Source organism: Phytophthora sojae (genome assembly GCF_000149755.1).
Source record: "Phytophthora sojae unplaced genomic scaffold PHYSOscaffold_8, whole genome shotgun sequence".
Lineage (NCBI taxonomy): Eukaryota > Oomycota > Peronosporomycetes > Peronosporales > Peronosporaceae > Phytophthora > Phytophthora sojae.
This window is the reverse complement of record NW_009258122.1, coordinates 1,875,470-1,888,129: the sequence shown is the minus strand read 5'-3', so window position 1 is coordinate 1,888,129 and position 12,660 is coordinate 1,875,470. Positions and strand designations below refer to the sequence as shown.

Here is a 12,660-nt window from a genome sequence, read left to right as displayed (position 1 = left end):
ACCGACAAGAGCTGACTTGCAAAACACTACAACGGTTCGTAGCACACCTTGCTAGGAACACATTTTTTAAACTATTTGTTTTGTAGGGTGGCTTCACAGCACTTTGGTGACTGGCACACTGTGCTACGGTGTTGATGGTACATTGGCGTGGGGGCGCCACAATTGCCCGGGTTCGTGGAATGATCGCGAAACAAGCCGGCAATTACAAGAAAAACTTGCCAATCCTGATTTTACTGTGCCTGGAACCGGTGTTGCGACCGACTCCGCTTTTCCAGTGGCTCGGGAGGCAATCGGCAAGATCTTCACCCCTCTAAAAGATGGGGATGTTGAGCGAGCGTCGGCTGACTGCCGTTTAGTAATGCTCGCATTGCACAACGCGATAACATCTCTGCGCCAAGCAGCTGAATGGGGAATGGGACCCGCGTCTAAGTGTTACCGTCGGCTGCTTCTACCTCTTCCGTACAATGCAGACAAACGACATGTGCGCCTGTTGAACGCGTACTGCACGTCTTCCCACTGAGCCGACCCGAGAGGCAGATGCTGCTCTACAAGTGCCAGGAGACCTGTGAAGCACACGCCGAAACGCATTAGTCATTAGCAAACACCAATAAGGAGGTAGCAATCGCACGTACGGTCAACTTGAGCGGTAGTAAAGCCTCTGCCTCTGCCGTTGGATCGGCGGGCCATGGCTTGACTGATGAGAAGCTTGAGAGCGCAGAACGTGAAGTGCCTTAGGTGCTGGCTGGAGCAAGTAAGACTGACTGATGTAACTGGTGGTTGAGATGTGTACCTGAATATTGGTACGCTTCATTTGCGCTCGACGCAATTTGTGGAGACGTCAAATTCGTCTCCACAAATTACGACGGATTTGCTACGAGAAATACGACATATATCAGCAATTATCAAGTTTGCGTGGGTTTTGCTAGAGCTCCACTGCATACACGTGAGGGCGGGGGGACTATCACGTATGGATGTATGCATGATTCTCTTGAATTCGTGTGCGTCTGACCTCATTTTTGTATGAAAACTTTTGCGTTTCATGTGCGTCTGCGCACACACGAATTCTTTTTGCCCGTGGCGACCTTTCCATACAAACAGATATGCAGAGTCCTTACGAATTTGTGTGCGTCAAACGCACAGAAAAACTACTGTGAGCCTCGAAACTCAATTCCACTCCATGCTGATCGGAGCAGCAAGAGTCTTGCTACGGGATTAATCGCTTGATAGAGTGCGCGCGGATGGTTGTGGGCTCTATATCGAGACGATCGAAAGTGTTTGCCGTGCATGGCCACGTTCACAATTCCCAAAAGTTAATAAAGGGCAGACTGGCAGCCGCGTCCTGCATTAGCGCCCAGCCGGCGTCGCCAGAGCGCAACATCAATCCTTGTGCTACTGCATCCACGCTAGGGACGGCACGGTCGTAACTAGGATGAAAGTTAAAACGAGCTGGTATGCCTCTAATTACCGGTTCACACCTGAGGGGAGATTCTGGCCGCTCAGACCGGAAGCTCCTCGTGCAGTTCGCGTGTGATCTCCCTGCAGAGAGCTCACACGCGAACTGCACGAGGAGCTTGTGGGTGGAGCGACTCATACCACCATGTGCGTCGCACGACGGTGCAGAGCTTGCTGAAATCATTACCGCGTGCCGACACCCTGCGTATCGAGCTAGAGCACCCTTATCAGCGACCAAGGAGGATGGCAAGAAGAGAGACGCGAAGAAGCGCTGCCATCGGACATGTTCACGCAGGATGGGAGGACCGTGTGTGGACGTTGCCACTTGTTGGGCTGTAGTAGAAGCAATTACCGACGCTCGCTCGCGGCCTGCCCTTACTGCAACCAGCGTGGACACATCGGTGTCGAGTGCGAAGCTCCTTAGTCGAGACGAGGGGACGGTGGTGGTTAGATCCCCACGAAGGCGCAATACCGCATACGTTGTATTACGTGCAAGTAAAGTGCGTGTGTTAGGTGGTGACGCCAGCACTCACCTACCGGTCGGTACTGCTGCTAGCTCTCTGGTTCACCCACGGTGGATGAACGACTCTGGCTGGGTGGATCCCCGAGTCGCCACTCGAGCGATAGCAGACGCCACGGTCCGCACCTTTAAAATGGTTAACGCGAAAGTGAAAGGGTTTATGAGCTTCTCGGCGCGTCGAGTTCGGACTTAACTGGACGTCCCTTCAACAATGTACGGGAATCTCGGGAAAATAATAAATTCGGTTGTTCCTGGCGAGTCTAGGGATGCTGAAACTTTGCTTATCTACTAATATGTCCGTCAAAGGAGTAATGCCAAAGTGGCTTCTCCTTTTCTTGTCCCGTTCGGCAACGAGGACATGGTGTGTATTCCCCCTTACTATTTGTCAGTCATCTTGTCGCTAGTAATGCGCGATCTTTCACCCCTACCTGAAAGGTCACACAAATACATATAGCTTTTTATATGCTGCATAAATAACGGTAAGAAACATCGCAGAGGCGCCAGGCAACGCCAACTTTGAGGATAAATCGCTCGAGATCTACATACATTTAGCGCTTCATACAGCGGCATTACCCAAACTAGATGCAGGGCTTTCTATCCATGTCGGTCTCAACGGCGATGTTCCTCTTATTGAAGAGTTAAATTCGCCGAAATCACAGGTTTCCGACCTGTCATGTGCATTCATGAAGGGACGCCCAGTTAAAAGACCAGCGCGAGAAGCTTGCCAAGGTGACCGACAAGATCACTTGGCTTGTCGTTGGCTAGTCAACAGTCGCACACCACTTCGACTAAGTACAATCGCAGGTTAGTCGCACACATTTTTGCTACATATGAGAAGTTTTTCACCCCTCTCTCGTGTGTTTGTCGAGTCGACTCGTCGTGATCAGGTTGGGCTCGCATCGACTTGTAGCTGCTCGGAGTTGGTGGTTGTGCCTTGGTCATGGCCTAGCCCTTGGCGCCGCTCTACGTGCCACTCCTCCACATTAGCCTGAAGCGCCTCCGCATGCACTCTTAGCACCGTATCAAGGCGATGCGCTGCTCGTGCGTGTTGGCGGCGTCTAGTTCTGATGGTGTCGTTGATCTCGTTCATGAGGGCCCCTTCACGGGCACTCTGAATTGCCCTAATGTTTGATTGGCACGTGCTGTTCCAATGCGTTCTATTGGCGCTCCACAAGCATCGTAACACGCCCCAATGAAGTTTTGATGCACCCCCAGCCGTAACCATAAGCGCATGTGCCCATCTCAATGTGGTCTCAGTTGCTGAAGGCCAAATCTTCTACCCGATAGGTGCCCCATACAGCTCTGGAAACCGGTTTAGTAGCCAGCTCCGATTTGTGCTTAGCACCATATCCATTCCAGTTGTCGCCATTGCACTGTGCCACGTGATCAGCGCTTGCCGGGCTCCATACACTTTTGTTTCCATTCTGACGTTATCCACTACGAGCCCGTCAATCGAGAAACCGTGACTTAGAGCAGCAGACCACTCAGCAATCCATCGGTGATGCTCCTCGTGGCCACAAGATTGAGTAACAATGCCTATCCACAACCCCCGAGGGTTTTGTGCTGTGATCGCTCGCCTTTCCGTCTTTACGGTTTGTCGTACCAACTGTCTTGTCCTCATTTGCATACAGCCAGCAGGGACGTGTACAAACCATTCGACACCTATGCGTTCTACCGCTCTATGTGCAGCCGAGTCGTCGTAGCAAGCAACCCATATAGCTTTGTGTCGGTCTTAGGACTGGAGATACTTTTCGCAAATGTCCTCCCACCTATCCTCCTCCGCGGGGAGATACGTATCGTCAATCCACATAGCACTGTGACCACTTCCGCCACTACACTTGAGGGCATCATCGTACTTCGGATAACGAGAGTCGAGCACTCCAGTAATCCATAGGCCAGTGATCTGACTCGGATGGTACTGGTAGTGCATTGCCTCGGGGTGGCACGCATGTGCGGCTCGTTGCAACTGCACTGGTAGAAGACGCCCAACTGGACCACGTCGGCAAAGCTGCAGTTCCAACGTAAAAACGTGACCCGCGTACTGCACCCACCGCCAATCCCTGATTAATGCACTAACATGAGCTACGTGAACCCATACTGTGAGGCTAAGTTGCACCATCACTTTCCACGACCCAACCTCCTGTGATTGATACGACCAGCCATTTCGTGGCATCTCCCTGGTACAAGGTATTCTTGATCTGGTATCCAAATTGGGTCACACAAAGCCTCCATTTCATCGTTGACATCGAGACGAAGGCGTTCCGCTGCTACACACTCCTCAATGCACGCGCCGTAGCGGTGGGACTGAGTGTCGAGCCGCGATTCGTCACATAGTCTGCAGTTAGGGTCCCAATTAACGTGGAGTATGTGTTTTCTGACATTCGTGTGCAGCACATTCGTGATTGACCTCCAGTAGAATCGTTTTTGTGATTCGTCCCACGCCAGCAATTTGACAGTGTTCACATTGGTGACACACGCAGTTTCGCGGTCACTGCCACGGGTCCTTTGAGTCTGGATCCAAGCCTCCTTCCGCTTCGTGTTAACTAAGCCTATCATGAAGACTCGTGTTCGCCCAACCACTGGTTTGCCGTCTGAGTCCACTAAATGCACGTCATCCCACTTTATCAGTTCCGAATACGACCTTGGAATTTCTTCGTCGTGACTTCTCGCCGCGTCACCATCCACGTCTGCTAAAGCTTTACGCTCCTCGTTAAGCTGGACATCATCTGAATATTCACATTCCTGGTGGGAACGTATCCACTTTGCGTTAAAAGTACCCCCAGGGCACATTAATGCAACCATTGACCGGATTTCAATTCGATGTCGGTTGCTGTACTTGGTATAAGGAGGCCTCGCTCCGTTTGCAATAGCTCGTGCCGTTTGCAGCGTCACGATGGCTGCTTTGTTGTCGCACAGTTGGGTGCCAGAGTCTCCTGAGACAGCAAGCCCTGCGATAAGCGCATGACATTCACAACGCGTTGACGTGATGTCGGCCCAATTAGGTTGTAGGCGTCCTAACCGCCGCGTTGCGCCGGTCCGCAGCCCCCAACCTCCTCTGGCTGCTCGGGTTCCTCCATCGTGTACACTACCGCCCCAGGCCGGGATTGGATGTGGACGCGATGGAAACTCACTGAAACGAACCCATAGCTCCCGCGACGCAGGTGTTATCGCTGCCTCGCAAGTCCTGCAATTCAAGTGGTGCCATTCGTTGCAAATCACACATAGTTGTGATTCTTTACGTCGGTGGCACTCACAGCACGCTCGGTTTATTACTTGGACCCCTCCAGTCTCCATTACGTGTTGGTGGCGGTGTACAGATCGATTAAACGACTCCAGTATGAACCCCCGGTCCATCAGACCAGTCACTCCCCCGACGTACATATCTGTCCAAATAATCACTCTGTGCTGCGTTATACGTCTTCTACCGCTTGGAAGGCTTACCACTTCAACCGGGATAAAGATATCGGCATACTCTGTGACCTCACCGTCCGGCCGAGGAGTCCAAATTCCACTGTCTGGGTTGCGCTCGTGCCACCACTGCACCCGGATCTCGTCGCCATATCCTAGTGGCTTCTCAATTACCCCGTCGCCAATTCGTTGGCCCAATTCGTACCCGCGTAGCAGAAGACCCTCGTCACTCTCTTCAAACTGGTTGACGATAAAAAATGATCTGGGGCGATATCTAGTCTAGGCATGTCGAGATGTCTCGTGTCGATTACAGTGCATCCTGTCGGTGCGATTAGATTTCTGTAATTGGGGTGGCACAGCTCGCTACCAGGTCATCTTCTAACATGGAGAAGTCTCGTAGTTGCTTGCGTGTCCAGTGATGTATCCGGTCCAGCTTTGACCCCAGTACTAGTTGTTTTCCATTGTTGCTCGCGATATCCCCGACATACCTCACTTTGTGTGCGTACTTGATGTTGTATTTCAGCAACCGCCCGCGTAATTCTTCCGATAGCTCTTGCCAAATTGGTCTATCATTCGGTCGTTTGGGCATACATTCATCTGGATTCACACATTTGACGTCTACCCTTGTGCCAATGGACACGGCCGCCCGCAGCGTCTGGTGGATCCACTGTTGGAGATGACTCGGGGGATTTATTAGGATCTCTAGTAGATGAGATGTGAGTCCAGCTTGTACTTAGTATCTCTCAAAAGCCTCCACCAGTAGGTGATAAGCTGGTAAGTGTTGTGAGTTTAGAACTCTCATTACCAACTCAATTCTAGCGACATTGCTCATGTCCTCAAAACTAGCGAGACCAAGGCCTTGGTTGTGGTCATGGAAGACGGCTTTTGGGGTATTGTGAAGCAGTCTCAGGACCTGTTTAGCGGTTCTTCTTACTAAAATGTCGATGTGCTTGGCAACTTTATGCGAGACGTTTAGCTGCGTTCGGTATTGGACGCGAGGTAGCCAACCGTGGTTCACGATGTACTGGAGCTGACGATGGGACAGCTGCAATCGACTAATCCTCTCCGCTTCCGACTTCAATGTGCTCCAGACAGGTGCAATTGTCGAGCTCCATATATCACCAGTACTTTGGAATATTCCGAGGTGCTTGAATCCTTCTGACGGGCTGACAACAGTCACCGCCATCGGTGTACCAATGCCATTCTGCAGGCACACAGTATTTTCAGCAATACTTTGGGGGTTGCACTGAAGCAGGAACGATTTCGCGGCGCCGAATACTCCTCCAGTGCCATTTATTCCTGTGAACACGTTAGATACGGCCACTCGATGTTGAATTCCAGCACGCGTCGTCGCAACATCGATAACATCATCAACCAAAACTGTTGCAGTGATATTAACAGCCCAGAAGCCGACATGTTCAGGACGGGTGAACCTGATGAATAGTGCCTTGCACCGGTTTTCGACCGACGGTCGTTTGTGGACGATATCTGCTTCGGTGGGCGGACATTCGACGATTGCTTGGGAACGCTTGACCGATTGCTGCAACACTTCACTGAATGCCGCATCAGCGTCAGCTTCCCGAAAAGCATCTTCGCCCAGCCTAAAGTCGACTTCCTGTCACATGGGGTGACCTCGGCTGGAATCCAAGCCGACCAGAAAAAGAAGCTGGCGATAGCCGGGCTGCTGTTCCCGACGACGAAGAAGGGGATGCAAGCATTCTTAGGAGCGCTGAACTACTACGACCGGTTCATCCACAACCGGGCTGTATATGGGGCGGTCCTCTATCAGCTGAAGGACGAAGACTTTGGACCCGGCGGTGATCTGACGGCCGCAAAAGCGGCGTTCGCCGAGCTAAAACAGAAGGTGGTCGACGCACCCATACTCCGCCACTTCAACTCGGCTGAGGACGTCCACGTTATGCTATTCGCCAATGAGTGGGCTCTGAGTAGCACGCCGATGCAGCTCCACGACGGGAAGCTCCATCCAGTGCGGTTCTGCGGCCGAGTTCTCAAGGATAATGAACTCGGCTACCATCCCGCCGAGAAAGAAGTGCTCGCCTTGCTGCAACTCATCAAAGTGTGCCACACGCCGCTCGCCGGGAAGACCATCCGTGTTTACACCCGCTACTCGACTCTCGAATGGGTGTTCTAGTCGAAGTCGCTCTACGGCAGACCTGTCAGCTTTGCAGTGTTGCTATCACCGTTCCATCTCAGGGTTAAGCGGGTCCGTGAACGAGAAACGGACTTTGTCCAGTTGCTCCAAGCGTCCATCACGCCAGCAGAAGGACTGGACGAGCTACTAACGCGTGTCGCTCCGCCGTCCAAGAACTCGGCTGTGGTCCGCATGGACCCAGAGTTGCTGTATGAGCATGTGCCCCGAAACTTCAAGGGGCACGTACTGTCGTTTGACGGATCGGCGAAGACCGCTAAACACGGCGGGTTTGGGAGTTGCTCTTGGATCCTGTGACGTTTGCCAGACTGGAGCATTGAGATCGCTGCGAGCGCGCACCTCCCATCGCCCACGATGAATATAGCCGAGTACACCGGCATGAACAATGGGGTGACCTCGGCCATTGAGCGCGGGGTGTCGGCTTGCGATCCAGCAATGGGGGTGATCGCGTGTAAGAAGGAGGCATTGCAAGTCGAGTTGGCACGCCACAAGAAATTGGCCAGCAAGCTGAATTCAGTTCGCTACCTCCATGTAGTGCGTCTCTACAACTCGGCGGCTGACTCTTAAGCGTCTGAAGCACTGGAAACCAAAGCAGGAAAGGTCGTGCTACGCGCCGGACGGAAAGTCGAGTTGAAGACCCTAAACAGGATCTCTGAGGTCCTGTACGTGGACACGGACTCGGCTACAGCTGAACGTAATGACTGAACGAGATAGCTGACCTCCGCCCGCTAGACAGCGGGTGACGGGAGACTGGTAGCCGAGCTCGGAGAAGCCCGGGAGCCCAACGCCATGGACATCGATCCGGTAGTGGTCCAAGCTGAGCGCCGTCTACGAATAGCAAGAGCTCAGGACGAGGAACAAAGATAGGCCGACTTGAAGACCTACCTGAGAGGGGATTATGCGCAGCTCACACATCACCGAGCTCACAACGCGGGTAAGGTTGCCGACGAGTTTGAGCTCAGCGAAGACGGGCTACTGTACCAACAAGGCAAGGCCAGACGACCTGGCGAACTCGGCGAACTGGGCTTATCCCTTCGGCCGGTGGTCCCGACGACCATGATAGACGAGATCCTGCAGAACGGCCACCATTCCATCGAGGGAGGCCACCAAGGGATCGTGCGGACATACCACAGGGCCAGAGCCGACTACTACTGGATTGAGTTGTACGCAGACGTGGTCAAACATGTCCAAGCGTGCGAAGACTGCAGTACCAGTAAGAGCAAACCGCACCTGAAGGGCTATTCACCCGACAACGTGGTGTCTGAGCGACCGTTTCACGTGGTATCGATGGACTTTGCCATACCACTGCCGAAGACTCGGCGGGGCAACACTGCACTCCTGTTGTTTCAAGACCACTTCACCGGGTTCGTGATTGCTAAGGCGATGAGTGAGACTGGGGCGGGGCACTCGAGGTAGCGAAGGCCTTCGAAGAGAATGTGTTCCGGAGGTTTGGAGTTCCATCACTGCTGCGCCACGACATACATCCCCGGTTCATGAGTGAAGTGTTCCAGAAGTTCTCCGAGATGATGCAGTCCAAGTCGAGAGCGACGCTGAGTTACCGGCCACAAGCCAATGGTCAGCAAGAAGGCTCAGTGAAGACCATGATCCAGGCTGTGCGTGTGTACGTGGAAGACCCTCACCAAGCCGACTGGGATGACGTAGCCGAGATGCTCTTCCATGTCATCAACAATTCGAGTGACTCAACTCGGCGGGAGACCCCGTTCTACCTGGTACACGGATGGGACGCTCGGTCTACACTCAAGGCGATGACCGGGTCAGTCAGGCTCGGCAGGGGCAACTCAGCTGACTCGACTGGGGCAGCCGAATGGCGCAGGGAAGCAAACCGACAGAGAGATGACCTTGAAGCTTGTAGCCGAGTTCCAGTTGAAGGAGAAGCAACGGAGAGCGAAGGAACACAATGCCAGACTCAGCCGAGTCGAACAGAGAGCTGTCCCAGCCGGAGAGGAAGGGACAAATACCCCAGCGAACTCACCCGAGGGAGCAGCCGAGTCGACTGAGGAAGGTGACGAGATAGCCGAGTCGAGGAAGTCACTATTGAAGGAAGGTGACCAAGTTTGGTTGTTCATGGAACGAGTCAGACCTGGCTTGACCAACAAGTTACCACATCGATGGCATGGGCCATTCCGAGTGAAGAAGAAGGTGGAGGATTTTGCCTACGAGCTCGAACTCCCGGACAAGAGCGGATACCGTTTCTACCCTGTGATACATGTGTCACGTCTGAAAGCGGTCACGGGACTCGGCGAGCGGCCGACAACTAGGCTAGTAGCCGACTTAGCCGAGTCGGATCGTCTCGACTTTGACGAGGAACTCCTTCCTGAAGATAGCTGGGAGCCCGACGAAGCAATGAATGAATACGAAGTCGAAGCCATCCTGGACGACGAGTTGCCGCTCTCTACGAGCACCTCCAGAACTCAGCGGAAGTTCAAGGTCAAGTGGGTTGGCTATGATGAACCAACCTGGGAGCCGCTGTCGAACTTGTCGTGTGGTGGATTATTGTCCGACTACTTACGGCAGAAGAAACGTGAAAACCGTCTGCAAATGGTACAAGTTGCAGACGAGGATTGAGGCTATTGCACCAAGATGATGAACCCGCCAACTCAGTGAAGACAGCAGGCTGAGTTGAGACGAAGAAAGCTACTGCGTCAAACCTGTATACATCACATGAATTACATACCGACGAAATGGCAAGAATGAAGGATGGAATCAGGAGTCATGCTGCACATCATGGAGAAGTAGGAGCCTACGAAGGAGCCGTAGCTGCAGCTGCAGCGAGAAGGCTCGTGGCAAGCCCGGCCGAGTTACTTACTGCCTCCGTGTCCCCTGCAGCCGAGTCCACCGAGCCCGAAGTTGGAACAGCCGAGTCCGCCGAGCTAGAATCAGGAGTAGCCGAGTCAGCAGAAACAGACGCACGCAGATCGGTTGGAGATCCAGGCGATGCAGGGCCGAAGAGAGACGCTGTCGGAGAAGGGCCGCACAGGTTGGGCGACTCGATCAGCGGAGACGTCGGATCCACGTCACCAGCAGCCCAGCCGAGTTCGCCGACTTCACAACCTTGGAAGATGCGAATCCCAGCTCGGTTGGCTGGGACTGGAGCACTCGACGAAATCTGGAGAGGAGCTGGCTCGTCGAGACCCACGTCCTCTTCGATGGCATCCTCGATGATGCGCGGATCGAGCCCAGCAGGAGCGAAAACCATGAACTCCAAGTTGCGAGTCCAGAAGCACGTGTTGTACGGATGGGTCGCCGGGTCAGTCAGCCATCAAGCCCTCCAAGCCTCCGATTCATCTATGGACTCGGCTTCAGCACACCAGTCTCTACCCGCGGGAATCCAAGCGAGATTGACCAGCGGATACAACGGGACCGACGGCTCGAAGAAAAGCTCCGCATCGATTTCCGGGGCAGCAAGCCCGCCGAGAAGCTTCATCACTACAGTGAACAGGTCGTCCGGGCAGGATAGTCATGATATTTCGGAGGGCATCGCCTCGACGCTTGCGAGCCAACTTGTACAGCACCCACGTGTCATACATCTCGGCTATCAGGTGATACGGGAGCCCCGTGTGAAAAGCCGGATGGAGCCCCATCAGCACACTCGACTCGACCATCCAGTGACACCGCTCGATAAGCGCTACGAAGAACTTGGTGGGACCCTCTTTGTCACAAGCCAACTTCGGAGCCTCCCCACGGATCTTCACGAACACTTCTGCGAGACGCTCCATCAAAGTCACCGACTTCACCGTGTTCGCCAACCGGCGCTTGGCATCGTCGAGGACTTGAGGGGAGAAGAAGATGGGAGTCTTGGGAAGCAGACGAAGGAGCCGCTGAGCCGGGTGAGCCGGATGGTAGACATCCGCGAACGTTTTAATCCCTGCGAGGGAACAGAGAGTAACCGGCCGCTGCCCTTCCCAGACGCGTCATCCACAGTGAACTTGGCCGTTTGATGACTGAGGATAGCCTCCCAGCACCGCCGAGACCCGTAATGAACGAAGCGGATGTCACGCAGCTGAGCTAGCTGGGGAGTGATCCGGGCATCTCGACCGACCGCCTGGCGAGCTCGAGTGCGCAGCTGAGCGAGCGAATAGCGTAAAGCTGCTGGCAACTGAGGGAGAACGTGGGCGCCAGCATCGTCGTGAGCGGTCACGATAGGGACCGACAGGGTTGAAGCTGGACCAGCAGAAATAGGCGACGGCAAAACAGCCGACCTCGATGTGATACCAGAGCTCCCAGGCGAGTTGCTTGTCGAGCTGGAAGCTGCCGAAAACCCAGCCGGGCCGCTGGCCGAGTCCCCAGTCGAACCTCGCTGACGCTTGGACGGGCGGGGGTCCTTAGCCGAGTCCGGAGACGCAGACCTCTTCGATTTCTTCGACCCTGCCGGCTTGGACTTCGACTTCGACTTTGACTTGTGTTTGTGCTCGTGCTTGTGCTTGCGCCTCCGCTTGCGCTTGCCCTTGCCGCTCTGCTTCTTGGAACTCGGCTGCGAGTCTGAATCGCCCGACTCACTGGAAGGGACAAGAGGAGATTGACGGGCTGTCATGTAGCTCTGAAGTTTCCCGTGCGGAGGCGGAAGAGAAGGGGACGACGGAGTACCGTGGAGATCGTCCGAGTCGACTGGGCTGAGTTCGTCAGCCGACCCAGGGTCTTCCGCTGTGGACTCAGAATCCCCTGACACGGTCAGCGGGTGTGCCGATGTCCCTGGAGCATCCAAGCCAAGAGCCGAGTCAGATGAACCAGAAGACGAACTGCGCCGAAATGAACGGAGAACGACGTAATCCGGAGTCTCCAGCAAATCCAAGCAGTGCGCGTTCAACACTCGTGCGGTGGCCGCAGTCCGGCGTAGTGGACGGCCAGGAGATGTCATCCCAGTCGAGCTCACAGGAACGGTCGGTCGAGTCGACGCTGGAGATAAAGTACCCGGCAAAGACGTGACCACAGTCGACGCAACTCCCGACAAACCTTGACGACCCTGGTTCAGACTTGGGACGGGAACAAGCGAGTAGTCGGTGCGTTGGAGAACCCACGGCAGCCCGGGACACCTGAGAGGCTGAACCACCGGAAGGCCGAGATGTGGTGATGTGAAAAGGCTCGGTGGATT

At 54.3% G+C, this 12,660-nt stretch overlaps 3 protein-coding genes across 3 annotated transcripts; 1 reads left to right on the top strand and 2 right to left on the bottom strand.

Moving 5' to 3' along the window:
- Positions 1–85: 85 nt before the first annotated feature.
- PHYSODRAFT_520250 (hypothetical protein) lies at positions 86–520 on the top strand (the record flags this gene model as incomplete). Its single annotated transcript, XM_009535369.1, has 1 exon — positions 86–520. A coding segment is annotated over one exon (435 nt), but the record flags the coding sequence as incomplete, so codon positions are not given.
- A 3,184-nt stretch (positions 521–3,704) lies between these two features.
- Positions 3,705–6,566, bottom strand: PHYSODRAFT_304620 (hypothetical protein; the record flags this gene model as incomplete). Its single annotated transcript, XM_009535368.1, has 5 exons — positions 3,705–4,149; positions 4,194–5,156; positions 5,352–5,642; positions 5,869–6,035; positions 6,186–6,566. 5 exons carry the CDS (start codon positions 6,564–6,566, stop codon positions 3,705–3,707), a joined length of 2,247 nt encoding a protein of 748 aa, XP_009533663.1.
- A 3,745-nt stretch (positions 6,567–10,311) lies between these two features.
- Positions 10,312–12,426, bottom strand: PHYSODRAFT_337685 (hypothetical protein; the record flags this gene model as incomplete). The annotated part of the gene is made up of 4 exons (XM_009535367.1): positions 10,312–10,770; positions 10,915–10,997; positions 11,059–11,436; positions 11,514–12,426. 4 exons carry the CDS (start codon positions 12,424–12,426, stop codon positions 10,312–10,314), a joined length of 1,833 nt encoding a protein of 610 aa, XP_009533662.1.
- Positions 12,427–12,660: the final 234 nt, after the last annotated feature.